The 12,271-nt window shown below is 45.4% G+C and overlaps 1 protein-coding gene across 13 annotated transcripts in view; it reads left to right on the top strand.

The window, feature by feature from the left end:
• Window positions 1-12,271, top strand: part of Rrbp1 (ribosome binding protein 1) — a 72,094-nt gene that overhangs the window by 26,931 nt on the left and 32,892 nt on the right. For 5 of the 13 annotated variants that reach the window (XM_042666375.1, XM_042666372.1, XM_042666366.1 and 2 more), the window contains exons 2-3: window positions 1,789-3,366; window positions 3,559-4,108. In XM_042666375.1, coding sequence (XP_042522309.1) covers window positions 1,810-3,366; window positions 3,559-4,108 — 2,107 coding nt within the window. In that variant the 5' untranslated portion in view covers window positions 1,789-1,809. Of the gene's footprint in view, window positions 1-1,788; window positions 3,389-3,498; window positions 4,109-6,202; window positions 6,373-12,271 lie in introns of those variants that run through there. The other 8 variants (XM_042666367.1, XM_042666368.1, XM_042666377.1 and 5 more) reach the window with 8 other exon arrangements.

Here is a 12,271-nt window from a genome sequence, read left to right as displayed (position 1 = left end):
AAGTGTGAGGCCCCCTTAGGCACACATGTAAAAAAAAGCCTTCTCAACCTATAGCTGGATGTGGTGGTTTATGCCTGTAATCCCATTTGTATGGAATGCTGAAACAAGGGAGGATCATGAGTCAAGGGCAGACAAGTTTGAAAGACTCCATCTCAGTGAAAAGAAGCTGGGATGGAGGCATGGCTCATAGGTAGAGTAACTAACTGCCTAGCAAGCACAAGACCCTGAGTTCAAACCCTAATAACCATCACTCACTCAAAAAAAAAAAAAATCTGGAAGTGAATGAGTTGTCACAGAAGTTATAAGATAGTATTTCAAGAAAGACTGAACAATAAAATGTTTAATTTAAAGCTCAAGTGAAGAGTTGATGCAGGTGGCTCACATTTGTAATTCTCGGTACTCAGGAGACTGAGATCCTGAGGCTTATGATGTAAGGCTTAGTCTAGGCAAAAGTTCTGAGACTCTTATCTCCAAAATAACAAGCAAAAACCAGAGTTGGAGGTGTGGCTCAAATAGTAGTGCAAGATGAGTGAGCACAAGCCCTAAATTTAAACCCTACTACTGCCCAAGGAAAAAGATGAGTTCGAATGAAATGAAGAATGAAAAGTATCCACTGGATTTGGCAATATGAACTAGTAACATTAACAAGAACATTTTCTAGTGTTAAATTGTAAGAAGTGGTGAGAGGAGAGAAGAACGAATTGAAGAAATTTAAAAAAAAGTTGAATGTATCCAAACAAATCTCAGGGACTTCTACCAAGAAGAGTGGACTCAGTTGTCTCTGGCCCTTTAGACTTTGGTAGATAGGCAGTTAGAATGGTGTGGGTTGTCTGGCTTTGGGTTTGCGTTGTGTGGTGAAGAGCCTGGTGACACAGCAGGTGTGAAATTCCAAACTTAGAGACTGCAAATTCCAAACTTAGAGACATGCAAATGGTACTTCAGAAGGTATTGCAGGCAAAAAGCTTTTTTCCCCCTTTTCCTTACCAAGTTCTTAGACTGTCTTGGAACCTAGGTAGTTATGTTTAGCTGCACTAGGGATAAAGAGAGGTAACAAAAGGAGATGACAGTCAGGAATGCAGCTGGAGAGCTTGCAGATATGTTTGAGTTGACTTTTGTGTTTTTGTTATTGTTGGTACTGGAGTTTGAACACAGGGACCCACACTTGCTAGGCAGGTGTTCTACGACTTGAGCCATGTTCACAGCCTCTGTTTTTGCTTTAGTTATTATTTTTAAGTAGGATCTTGAGGCTTTGCCGGGGGCCAGCCTTAGACAGTTCTTTTACCTGTGACCCTAGGTATGGAAGGCCATCGGTGAGAGGCTATTAAGAGTATAAAGAAGTATTGTTGTCTCTGATTACCTTTGCGATAATCTACTATGGCTAGTGCCTTAATTAGGTGGGACAGTTCAGTTAGTCAGCATTGCCAGTTGCTCCACCTTGTTGTTTCACACCTTGTTTGCACGTTGATGCTCACTTTTGATTGCTACACTTAGGGAGCATCTTGAGTTAGAAGCATTACATATCAGGTATCAACCTGCATGCTGCCATCCATCTGTTGTTTATGTCTTCTAGTACTAAATGGGACTACTCAGAACTGAGTTTTAAAAAATGCTTATTTCTGAAGAGGAAGAGTTAAGAGTTGGGCACCAAAGATTTCTTGCACTTGTTATTTTGAATTCAATCTGGAAAAACAGGGACACCTTAGGTTAAGTGATGGAAGGTGGGGAGATAGAAATGTCTCATGTGCCTCAGTTTCACCAAAAAGTAATCTACATGTATGTGTTTGGCAGGTGGAAAGGAAGCCGACCAGCATGGATATTTACGACACTCAGACCTTGGGGGTTGTGGTCTTTGGCGGGTTTATGGTGGTTTCTGCCATTGGCATCTTCCTGGTGTCGACCTTCTCCATGAAGGAGACGTCCTATGAAGAAGCCCTCGCCAACCAGCGCAAGGAGATGGCAAAAACTCACCACCAGAAAGTAGATAAGAAAAAGAAGGAGAAAACTGTGGAGAAGAAAGGAAAGACCAAGAAAAAGGAAGAGAAACCCAATGGGAAGATACCTGACCATGACCTGGCCCCCAATATGACCATCCTCCTTAAGGAACCAGTGCGCGCACCCGCAGTGGCTGTGGCCCCAACCCCAGTCCTGTCTCCTGTGGTCCTTTCCCCTGTAGCCATGGTACCCGCCATGCCTCAAGAGAAGTTGGCCTCTTCTCCTAAAGACAAAAAGAAGAAGGAGAAAAAAGTGGCAAAGGTGCAGCCAGCGGTTAGTTCTGTAGTGAATTCTGTCCAGGTTCTTGCTTCAAAGTCTGCCATCTTGGAAGCCTCTCCCAAGGAGGTGCCTATGATGGCTGTACCTCCAGTAGGTGCCAAGGGCAGTGCCTCAGCTACTGCCCAGGGCAAGAAGGCAGAGGGGGGCCAGAGCCAAGTCAAAAAGGGAGAGGGGAGCCCAAACCAGAACAAGAAGTTAGAGGGAGCCCAGAACCAGGGCAAAAAGGGGGAAGGGGCCCAGAACCAGGGAAAGAAAGGTGACAATGCTCAGAACCAAGGCAAGAAAGGAGAGGGAACCCAGAACCAAAGTAAGAAGGGGGAGGGAACCCAGAACCAAGGCAAGAAAGGGGAGGGAACCCAGAACCAAGGCAAGAAAGGGGAGGGATCCCAGAACCAAGGCAAGAAGATGGAAGGGACCCAGAACCAAAGTAAGAAGGGGGAGGAAACCCAGAACCAAGGCAAGAAAGGGGAGGGAGCCCAGAACCAAGCCAAGAAAGGGGAGGGATCCCAGAACCAAGGAAAGAAGGTGGAGGGAACCCAGAACCAAGCCAAGAAAGGGGAGGGAACCCAGAACCAGGGAAAGAAGGTGGAGGGTACTCAGAACCAGAGCAAGAAAGGAGAGGGAGCCCAGAACCAGAGCAAGAAAGGAGAGGGAGCTCAGAACCAGAGCAAGAAAGGAGAGGGAGCTCAGAACCAGAGCAAGAAAGGAGAGGGAGCTCAGAACCAGAGCAAGAAAGGAGAGGGAGCTCAGAACCAGGGCAAGAAAGGAGAGGGACCCCAGAACCAGGGCAAAAAGGTAGAGGGACCCCAGAACCAGGGCAAAAAGATAGAGGGAGCCCAGAACCAAGGTAAGAAAGGGGATACTGTCCAGAACCAGGGCAAGAAGGCAGAGGGAGCCCAGAATCAAGGTAAAAAAGGAGAAGGTGACCAGAACCAAGGCAAGAAGGCAGAGGCACCCCAGAACCAGGGCAAGAAGGCAGAGGGACCCCAGAACCAGGGCAAGAAGGCAGAGGGACCCCAGAACCAGGGCAAGAAGGCAGAGGGAGCCCAGAACCAGGGCAAGAAGGCAGAGGGACCCCAGAACCAGGGTAAGAAAGTAGAGGGAGCCCAGAACCAGGGTAAGAACCAGGGCAAAAAAGTGGAGGAGTCTCCCAACCAGGGCAGAAAGGCAGAGGGGTCCCAGAATCAGAGCACGAAGGGGGAAGGGGCTCAGAACCAGGGTAGAAAGGGGGAGGGGTCCCAGAACCAGGGCAAAAAAGTGGAAGGATGTCCTAACCAGGGCAAAAAGGGGGAGGGGGCTCAGAACCAGGGCAAAAAGGGGGAGGGGGCCCAGAACCAGAGCAAAAAGGGAGAGGGAGCCCAGAACCAAGGCAAGAAGGCAGAGGGGGCTCAGAACCAGGGCAAGAAGGCAGAGGGGGCCCAAAGCCAGGACAAGAAAGGGGAGGGAGCCCAGAATCAGGGCAAAAAGGGGGAGGGTAAGAAGTCAGAGGGGAGCCCCAACCAGGGCAAAAAAGGGGAGGGAGCTCCCAATCAGGGCAAAAAGACAGAATCAGTTGCTAATCAGGGCACAAAGGCAGAGGGTAGTTCAAACCAGGGAAAGAAAGCAGAGGGATCCCCTAATCAAGGCAAAAAAGGCGAGGGAACCCCAAACCAAGGCAAAAAGACAGAAGGGTCCTCCAACCAGGGCAAAAAGGTGGACACAGCTGCCAATCAGGGTAGGAAGGCAGAGTCAGCTCCAACCCAGGGTAAAAATGCAGATACAGTCCAGAGCCAGGAAGCCTCAAAGCAAGAAGTTCCTACAAAGAAGAAGTCTGGTTCAAAGAAAAAAGGCGAGTCTGGTGAGTGGCACATACCTGTTTCTTGAATTTGGGAAGACTGCTTTCTTTCTGGCATGTGGGTTCCCTTTAAGGGTGCCATGTATGCCAGTCTGCTGTTGTTACAATGAGACTGTGTAACAACCATCCTCCAAATCAAGCAACAATCATTTGTCCTTGGCTTTTGCTTCTGTAAGTTGGTTGACGGTTGCTTGCTGGTGTGGGTTGTGTCTGCTGTGAGTCTGTCCTTCAGGCTGTGGTTTCATGGGCTGCCTTCCTTGCAGGTTGAGCTCAGATGTGCTCCATCTGTGTTCACCCTGGGACCTAGGCTGGAGCTTCAGGGGCTCTCCAGGGTAGAGGCCCTCTCAGGGTTATAGCAGAGGCACAGAAGGGCATTTCAAGTAGGCTCGTTTTAATCCAGTATCCCATTTTCCAGAGCAGTTCATGTCATGTTCTGCCAGTCTGTTCTGTATTTTCACCTCACCTGATGCCTTAGTTATAACTTTATTTATGTGTGTTTGTTCAGTGAATAACAATAATGGGGTTTGAACTCAGGGCCTAGGCGCTGCCCCTGACCTGTGCTCAAGGCTAGGTCTGAACCACTTTGGCTTTTTGGTGGTTAATTGGAATTAAGAGTTTCATAGACTTTCTGCCTGAGCTGCCAGATCCTCAGATTTCAGACTTAGTAGCTAGGATTCTACATGTGAGCCACCAGTGCCAGCTTAGGAGAATGTTTGTTTGTTTGTTTGTTTTGGTCGGTCATAAGGCTTGAACTCTGGGCCTGGGTGCTGTCCCTCAGCTCTTCAGCTCAAGGTGAGCACTCTACCACTTCCGGTTTTCTGGTGGTTTATTGGAGATAAGAGTCTCAAGGACTTTTCCTGCCTGGGCTGGCTTTGAATCTTGATCCTCAGATCTCAGCCTCCTGAGTAGCTAGGATTACAGGCGTGAGCTACCAGCACCCAGCAGGAGAATGTTTTTAAGGAACAATTGGATTCCCCCATATTCCTCCCCCAACTCTTTCCCTTCTTCCCTACCCCCACCCAAGTCATTCAGTGAGCATTAATGTAGATGTTATATAGACAGAGAATAGATAATAGAAAACATTGCTTTGCCTTTATCTCTTTAGTGGCTGTTAATATAGAAATTGGGCCAGGAAGTTCTGATCCTGTTCGTCACTCGACACTTACTTATATTTGTTTCTATTCCTCCTCACCCTGAATTGTAAACTGACACACTAATCTGTAGTTGGCAGCTCTAATGCCCCTTAGACTGCCTAGGGATTAAGTACATTCTGCCTACTCAGCCATAGACAGCCACCAACAGTGATGGGTGTGAAGATTCCATAGCCGCATACAGAGAAGACACAGTTTTGTTGAGAAAAATAGGATACCAGATTCTTTAAACAATATAATAATAAGACAAAGACATTAAGTGATAAAGATGTAAGAAATGATTTAGGGAAACATACAGTCTTCCCTCATATCTCAGGGGATGGTTTCAAGACCCCACTGAGCATCCCCCAAATCTGGGGATGCTCAAGTACCTTACATAAAGTGGCTTAATATTTGCATATGACCAATGCCCAGTGTTCTGTATATTAATTATTTTCTTTATGTTAGAGATTAAGCCTAAGGCCTGTGCATATTAAGCAAGTGCTCTATCACAAAGCTGCAATCCTAAACCATCCCATTCATTTTAAATGGTCTCTAGATTACTTAGAATGCCTAATACAGTGTAAATGCTATATAAATAGTTGTTACACTATATTGTTTATGGAATAATGACACAGAAAGAAGTCTATTTATTCTTAGGGTGCAGTTTTGTGCGTGTGTGTGGATTTACTGGAATTGGGGCTTGAACTCAGGGTCTTGCATTATTGCTTGGCTTTTGTCTTGCATTATTGCTTGGCTTTTTCTGCTAAGGCTGGTACTCTGCCACTTGAACTGTACCTCTCCTTCTCAGCTGCAATTAAAAAAATTGTTTTTGATCACGGTTGGGTGAATCTTGTTGAAAACCCATGGATACAGAAGATTGGATGTTCCACAGTGAGAAGTCCAGGTGTTTCTTTTATTTATTTTTCTTGTAATGTGCTAATATTTTATCCTTCAAAATTGAAAGCAGCCCTGAAGAAAACAGTGGATCTTGAAGCTGTGACAGCATCCCCTGGTGTTGGAAACTTCGTGTAGAAGACCTTCAATATCATTCTCCTCCATGCAAGGCCACATGGGACAGGAATTCTAATGAGCTACTGGAGTGGATAATTTCCTATTAAAATCTTTATTATTTAATGACTTTATGAAATTATTTTTAGGATCATAAAATTGGATCATGGTATATTATCTTAAATCCACTATCTGACACCATAATATTTCCAGATGTTAAGATGATCCAGAAAGATACCTAGAAGAGCCTGGGTACAACTTTTCCTGCATTTGAATGTAGTTCAGCATGTCAGGATTGACTTTCCTTAGGAGTTCAGCATTGAAACACAGAGCAGGACTTAGGAGCAGGAGCAGCAGAGAACAGACATTAAAGGCTAAAGGTCATTGGTAGCATCCCAGGCTGGGCTAGTTACACAGGACTGTCAATAAGGAGCATGACCTCCCAGTCGCAAGGAAGAGTCCTTGGTGATTTTCAAGAGCTTGGCTCAGGACAGATGAAGAGAAGCATTTATGAATGCACAAGGGAGCTCTTAGGTGGCACACATAGCGAGGTGGTAGAGCTGGAGATTCCAAGAAGCACTCAGTTGACAGTTGATGTCCTCAATTCCCATAGACCAGTAGGATGTATAGGCTCCCAGGTGAGCCACAGATAACCTCTGTGTCCTAGGTGTCAGCATTTCTGTAGTTCTAAGGTGGAGGTCTCATCTTTGGTGATGGCCGAGCACCTCCTGTGGAGGACCTCATAGCCAGTCTGTGTGGATGGAAATGAAGAATCATGTCCTTTCATTTTGTCTTTAGTGGAGTGGTTGGACCCCATGTGACAGTGTCAAACCAAAGTAGGCAAGGCAAGGATATGTGTCAAACCAAAGTAGGCAAGGCAAGGATATGTTCATGAGTTAACTGTGCAACTGTGCTTTTTATTATATGGTACACTTCTCTGGTCTTTGCTAGCATTTTCTCAAAATGTCCCAGTTATCTAATGTAAAGGCTTAACGGCTGTGGGTTTTGAGACCAGCGTGTGTGTGTGTGTGTGTGTGTGTGTGTGTGTGTGTGTGTGTGTGTGTGTGTGTGTGTGTGTGTGTGTGTGTGTGTGTGTGTGTGTGTGTGTGTGTGTGTGTGTGTGTGTGTGTGTGTTAATGCTATGTCTTGAGAACCCTCTGGGTTTGCCTTATAGATTCTGTAATAGTCTGCTTATTCCCAGCTTAAATGTATTTTCTGTTCTTTCTGGCTAATGGCTTCTAGAGATGTTGCTTAATTTCCTTATGGCTACCATTTTCCTGCTGATAATAGCATGGGGTGGGGGAACGGGAGGAGGGGGAGGATGCAACTTCCAGCCACGGCCAAGTGTGCAGGCAAGAAGGGCAAAGCAAAGTATTTCCACAGCACCCATAACATTGCAGCTTTGCTTGTACAAGAGGCTCTCCAGAGAGGGCTTAGCAAAGTGGGTGACCTTTCCCCCCAGTTTAGGTGTTCCCACGTACAAACATTCAAGGAAACAATAGAAAAGGTAAAAATCTATTGCTGAAAATAACTGAGAATTCCAACTTACACCTTGTTTTGTGAAGATCCATTCCAAAATTGGGTGTTGATGATATGCTTCATATGCTGGGCCATTTTGCATCATGAGAGTCATTTTTAGTGTAGGAACACTTAGGTATTTGTAGCGATGTTCCCACTTTATCTGATGTGTCCTTGGGCTTCTGTCTTCATTTTCAGGGGTGTTTCATTAGTCATAAGCCATGGTAACTGAGGGTTTGGCGCATGAATCTGAGAACTGACAACATGGATGTTTACCAGGAGCTTATGGAATCTGTCTATATTTCTTTGTGTATAGTGTACCAGTGTGTTTCAGATATGTATTGCTCTTTTGCAGCTTTGATCATGTTGTCCTTGTGTAGACATGAAGGAAAAGCAAGCCTAAGTTCTTACATGTAGTTGGACCTCTTCTATTTTGTTGGCTCAGGTTGTGGTCAGCCCTATTTGGCCTACTCCCTGCCTTCCTTCCTTCCCCCTTAGCTAGGACTAAATCTCTGTCCATCCACAGCTTCCATCCACCTTGAGGCCACGTGCCCAAGGCAGAACTGGTGGGCACTATGGGTAGGACAGGGTGAAGTGGCCAGATGGCATGTTGCAGGGACCAAGGAAATGTTGAAGCAGTGTTCTTGCTTACAGTGTGGAACAGGCTGGGAAGGGAGCTCCTCTCAACAAACTCAGGACACCTTGACTTAAGCCACAAGGAGGTGGGGTCCTAAAGCCAGCAGATTTTAGCATGCGCAGCAGAGGATGGTCTAGAGCTATTATCTACTGAGAGCCATTGGTTGCATTGGCCATTTAAATTGTCACTTAAATCGATGGCTGACAGGTGCCATGAAAGAGACCTAGCAGGTGTAGAGACAGATACAGGGCATATTTCTGCAGGCCCATCTTGGAACTCTTTCAGAACTAATGCTCTGATTTTTCTAAAGAACAGATCAAGGCCCTTGTCTGTTGCTGTGTTTGACAATGAACACCTGCTCCCCTAATCTCTGCTTCTTAAAATTTATTATTACGTAAATTCCTATTTCCAGCAAACAATTCAAATAATACAGAAGCATAGCTGTGGGGTGGGGTGAAAATGAAAATGCAAAGTATTTCTTCCTATTCCATCTTTATCCCCATTCATCCTGGGGGGGCCCTGGAGACACTGCTTGTCACGTGCCCACTGTGGTGTGCACAGTTGAGATACTGCTCTCTGCTATATTGGTGTATTCGGTGACATCTTTCCACGTTGCATTTGCAGAGCTGCCGCATTCAGCTGCACAATATTCTGTAGCATGAATGCATCATAATTTATTTAAATGACACTTAAGTAGTGTGCAGGCTTTTTTGGGTGCTAAAATTAATGCTGCAGTGATGTGCGTATATTGCTATGTGAGTATCTCTCTAAATTCCTAGATATGTAATTGCAAGTCAAAGGTAGGTACATTTTTAATTTAGGAAGAGGGTGCTCCATTGCTCTCCAAAAACATGCCATGATTTATGATGAGAGGCCTGTACAGTTGTTTTCTGAGTTAATCGCTGCTCACATGGTTCTCCTATGGCACTGTGGGAATGGTTTTAAGTTCTGGGGAAAGGATTATAAAAAGAAAACATTGGCCTATAAAACAGAAGGTGTGGATTCTTTTCCAAGTGTTTGGAAAAGAACTGGTGGAGGCTGAAGGGTAGTTAGTTCCGCAGAACTTGTCCCACCATTTAGGATGCCATCACTGGCATTGGCACAGAGCCTAGCACTCGGTGCCTAGTGTCTGTTAGGAAAGCCAGCTTCCTGCATGAGAAGTCCGTGTATGTGGTAGTGGTTGTTTTTGTTTTGTTTTTTTGTTTTGGTCGGTCCTAGGGCTTGAACTCTGGGCCTGGGCGCTGTCCCTCAGCTCTTCAGCTCAAGGCTAGCGTTCTACCACTTGAGCCACAGCACGCCACTTCCGGTTTTCTAGTGGTTTATTGGAGATAAGAGTCTCATGGACTTTCCTGCCCGGGCTGTTTTCATCCCTGGGGCTTAGTCTTTGCTTTCCTAAGTCATTTTAGATTGCCTCCTGCCCTGAGCTCCAGACGACACTTGGCATCTTAGCATTGTGCTGTGAGGAGATCCTGCCCCATCTTAGCAGTTGGAAATAAGTCCTGGTCAATATAGTGAGAGCCTGGTAAGTGAGAGACTGGGACTGGGGAAGTAATGTGTGTATGTGCTGAGAATGAGCGTTTAGTGTGAGCCTTATACTGAAGCTAGGCTTCCACAGTGCTGCTGCTGAGAGTCTGAGACCAGAACTCAGGCATGTAGCCCACCCAGGGATCCATGTCTTCCTGATTGTAGGATGGGAAGCAACCCGGGGCCATGGCACTTGGTTGGCTTTTTGGTCATGTAGGCTGATGTTACTGTGTAACCAAGGCCAGGCGAATCCCACCAACTTCTACCCATAGAATATGCTCATAGAAAAATATGTTTACAAAGCCCACTATTGCTATCTTGTCAAACAAGCAAGTCTATATAGTTCTATCACTGAGAGGTAGGATTTTCCATTTTCCAGTTTTTCTATAGCATATGTTATTTTTAAGTGGATAAAAAATGAAAACTTCATTATTTGTTTCTAAATTAAATAGAGAACAAAGTGCTAGAACTTCTGTCCTGAGCATTCCTAGAATATCTCTAGGCAGCAGAAATGAGTACCTGTTCATTCTGTCCAGTGATTAGGACGAATGGCAGCTAGTTCTCAGGCCTCCAGCAGGATACTGGTACTCAGCCCTGATACCTGGTAACTACTTATAGACTAAGATGAAAGTTAAAAGTGGTTCTGGCGAGGTGCTAGTGGCTCACGCCTGTAATCCTAGCTACTCTGGAGGCTGAGATCTAAGGATCACAGTTTGAAGCCAGCCCTGGTAGTGTCTCCAATTAACCACGAGGAAACTGGGAGTGGAGCTGTGGTTCAAAGTGGTAGAGTGCTAGCCTTGAGCCAAAAAGCTCAGGGACAGTGTTCAGGACCTGAATTCAAGCCCCCAAACCAACAACAGCAAAAAGTGGTCCTGCCTTCTGGAACTGGTCTTTAGATACTGTTGCGATATCTGTGAGCTGCTGGTTGTAGTTAGCCTCACTGGGCCACCATTCTACCTTGGAGCAGATCAGGTGGGAATGCACAGTAAGCAATGCAGTCTAAAGTCTATAACCTAGTGTGGGCAAAGGCCTGAGGTCATTGAGAGGCACCATCACTCCATGTGTCCTCAGCCTGGCAGAGCCCTTGTCCGGTTGCTGTTCGACACAATGACGATCACAGCCCTTCTTCTCTACAACTCACCTACCTGTGTTCATCCTTCATGTCCTCATCTTGGGCCTGTTGTGTCCTAGGCCTGGTGCTGATTACACAGAGAGTATAACTCCTGTGCTTGCACAACAAGAACTTTCTTGGGGTGTATACTTTACAAAACTCATGCAGTTGTTACCAGGAGTCAGTGGTTCATGCCTATAATCTTAGCTACACAGGAGGCTGAGATCTGAGGATCACGGTTCAAAGCCAGCCCAGAAAGTCTTGTGAGATTCTTATCTCCAATAAACCACTCACAAAATGGGAAGTGTGGCTCAAGTGGTAGAGCACTAGCCGTGAGCTGAATAGCTGAGGGACAGTGGCCAGGCCCAGAGTTCAAGCCCCACGACCAACAATAACAACAACAACAACAACAAAAAACAATAAAAGACTTCATACAGTTGTAAGTTCAAATGAATATTTTTACCTGTTTTATAAAGGCAGAAAACAGAGGTCAGACTTGGTACAAATTGTGCAACCAGCAGATGGCAGTAGGGGGTCTCCAGGTAGCCCTTTACAGGGCTTCTTTCCCTTTCTGCCAATTACACTATGCCCTTCCTACCAGCTGGGGCACCAAGGTGTGTGCTCTAAGCAAGTCTTGATACTTTTTCTTGGACTCTAACTCAGTTTCTTAGGTCTGAAGCTTTGAAGAAAACCCGCAAGGGCTTTGGAGGCATTATTCATTTTCTGTGTAAGTTCTTCAAACCTATTTTTTTTCTTTTTCTCCCTTGTTTTCTTTAAAAGAGAACAAAAACAACCCTTAGGGAAGTGAGCCAAGGTTTAACATGAGAAGCTGTGAGGTGATATTCTTCCAGAAATTAACATTTGGTCACTGTAAGACATGACAGTGCTGGGTCTCTAATCACCACCTGGGCAGATGTACTCAAAAGTCCAGGATTAGAAACCTCTTGTCTTTTTCTAAAGGCATTAAATAAAATGTTGACTGCCATTGAAACCTTGGACTCCCTGTGTTCCTGAGGAGCCCAAGGAGGGGGTCTGACCCAGAGACCCTCCTGCTGTTGTTTTTTTCTTGTGTTGAAGATTTTTCCAGGCATAAATTGTTCTTATTGAAGTCTAGCAGAGGCCAAACAGATATATGAGGGGGAAAACAGATTCAATCAATAGGGTATTTTAAAATTCCTTCAGATACTATTTAACAATGTGTGTCTTCTCAGTTTGGTAACAATTACTTTTCCTCC

Source organism: Dipodomys spectabilis, unplaced genomic scaffold, assembly GCF_019054845.1.
Source record: "Dipodomys spectabilis isolate Male_0828 unplaced genomic scaffold, ASM1905484v1 ptg000365l, whole genome shotgun sequence".
In the NCBI taxonomy this organism is placed as follows: domain Eukaryota; kingdom Metazoa; phylum Chordata; class Mammalia; order Rodentia; family Heteromyidae; genus Dipodomys; species Dipodomys spectabilis.
The sequence above is the reverse complement of the archived record's forward strand: the minus strand, read 5'-3'. Positions and strand labels throughout refer to the sequence as shown.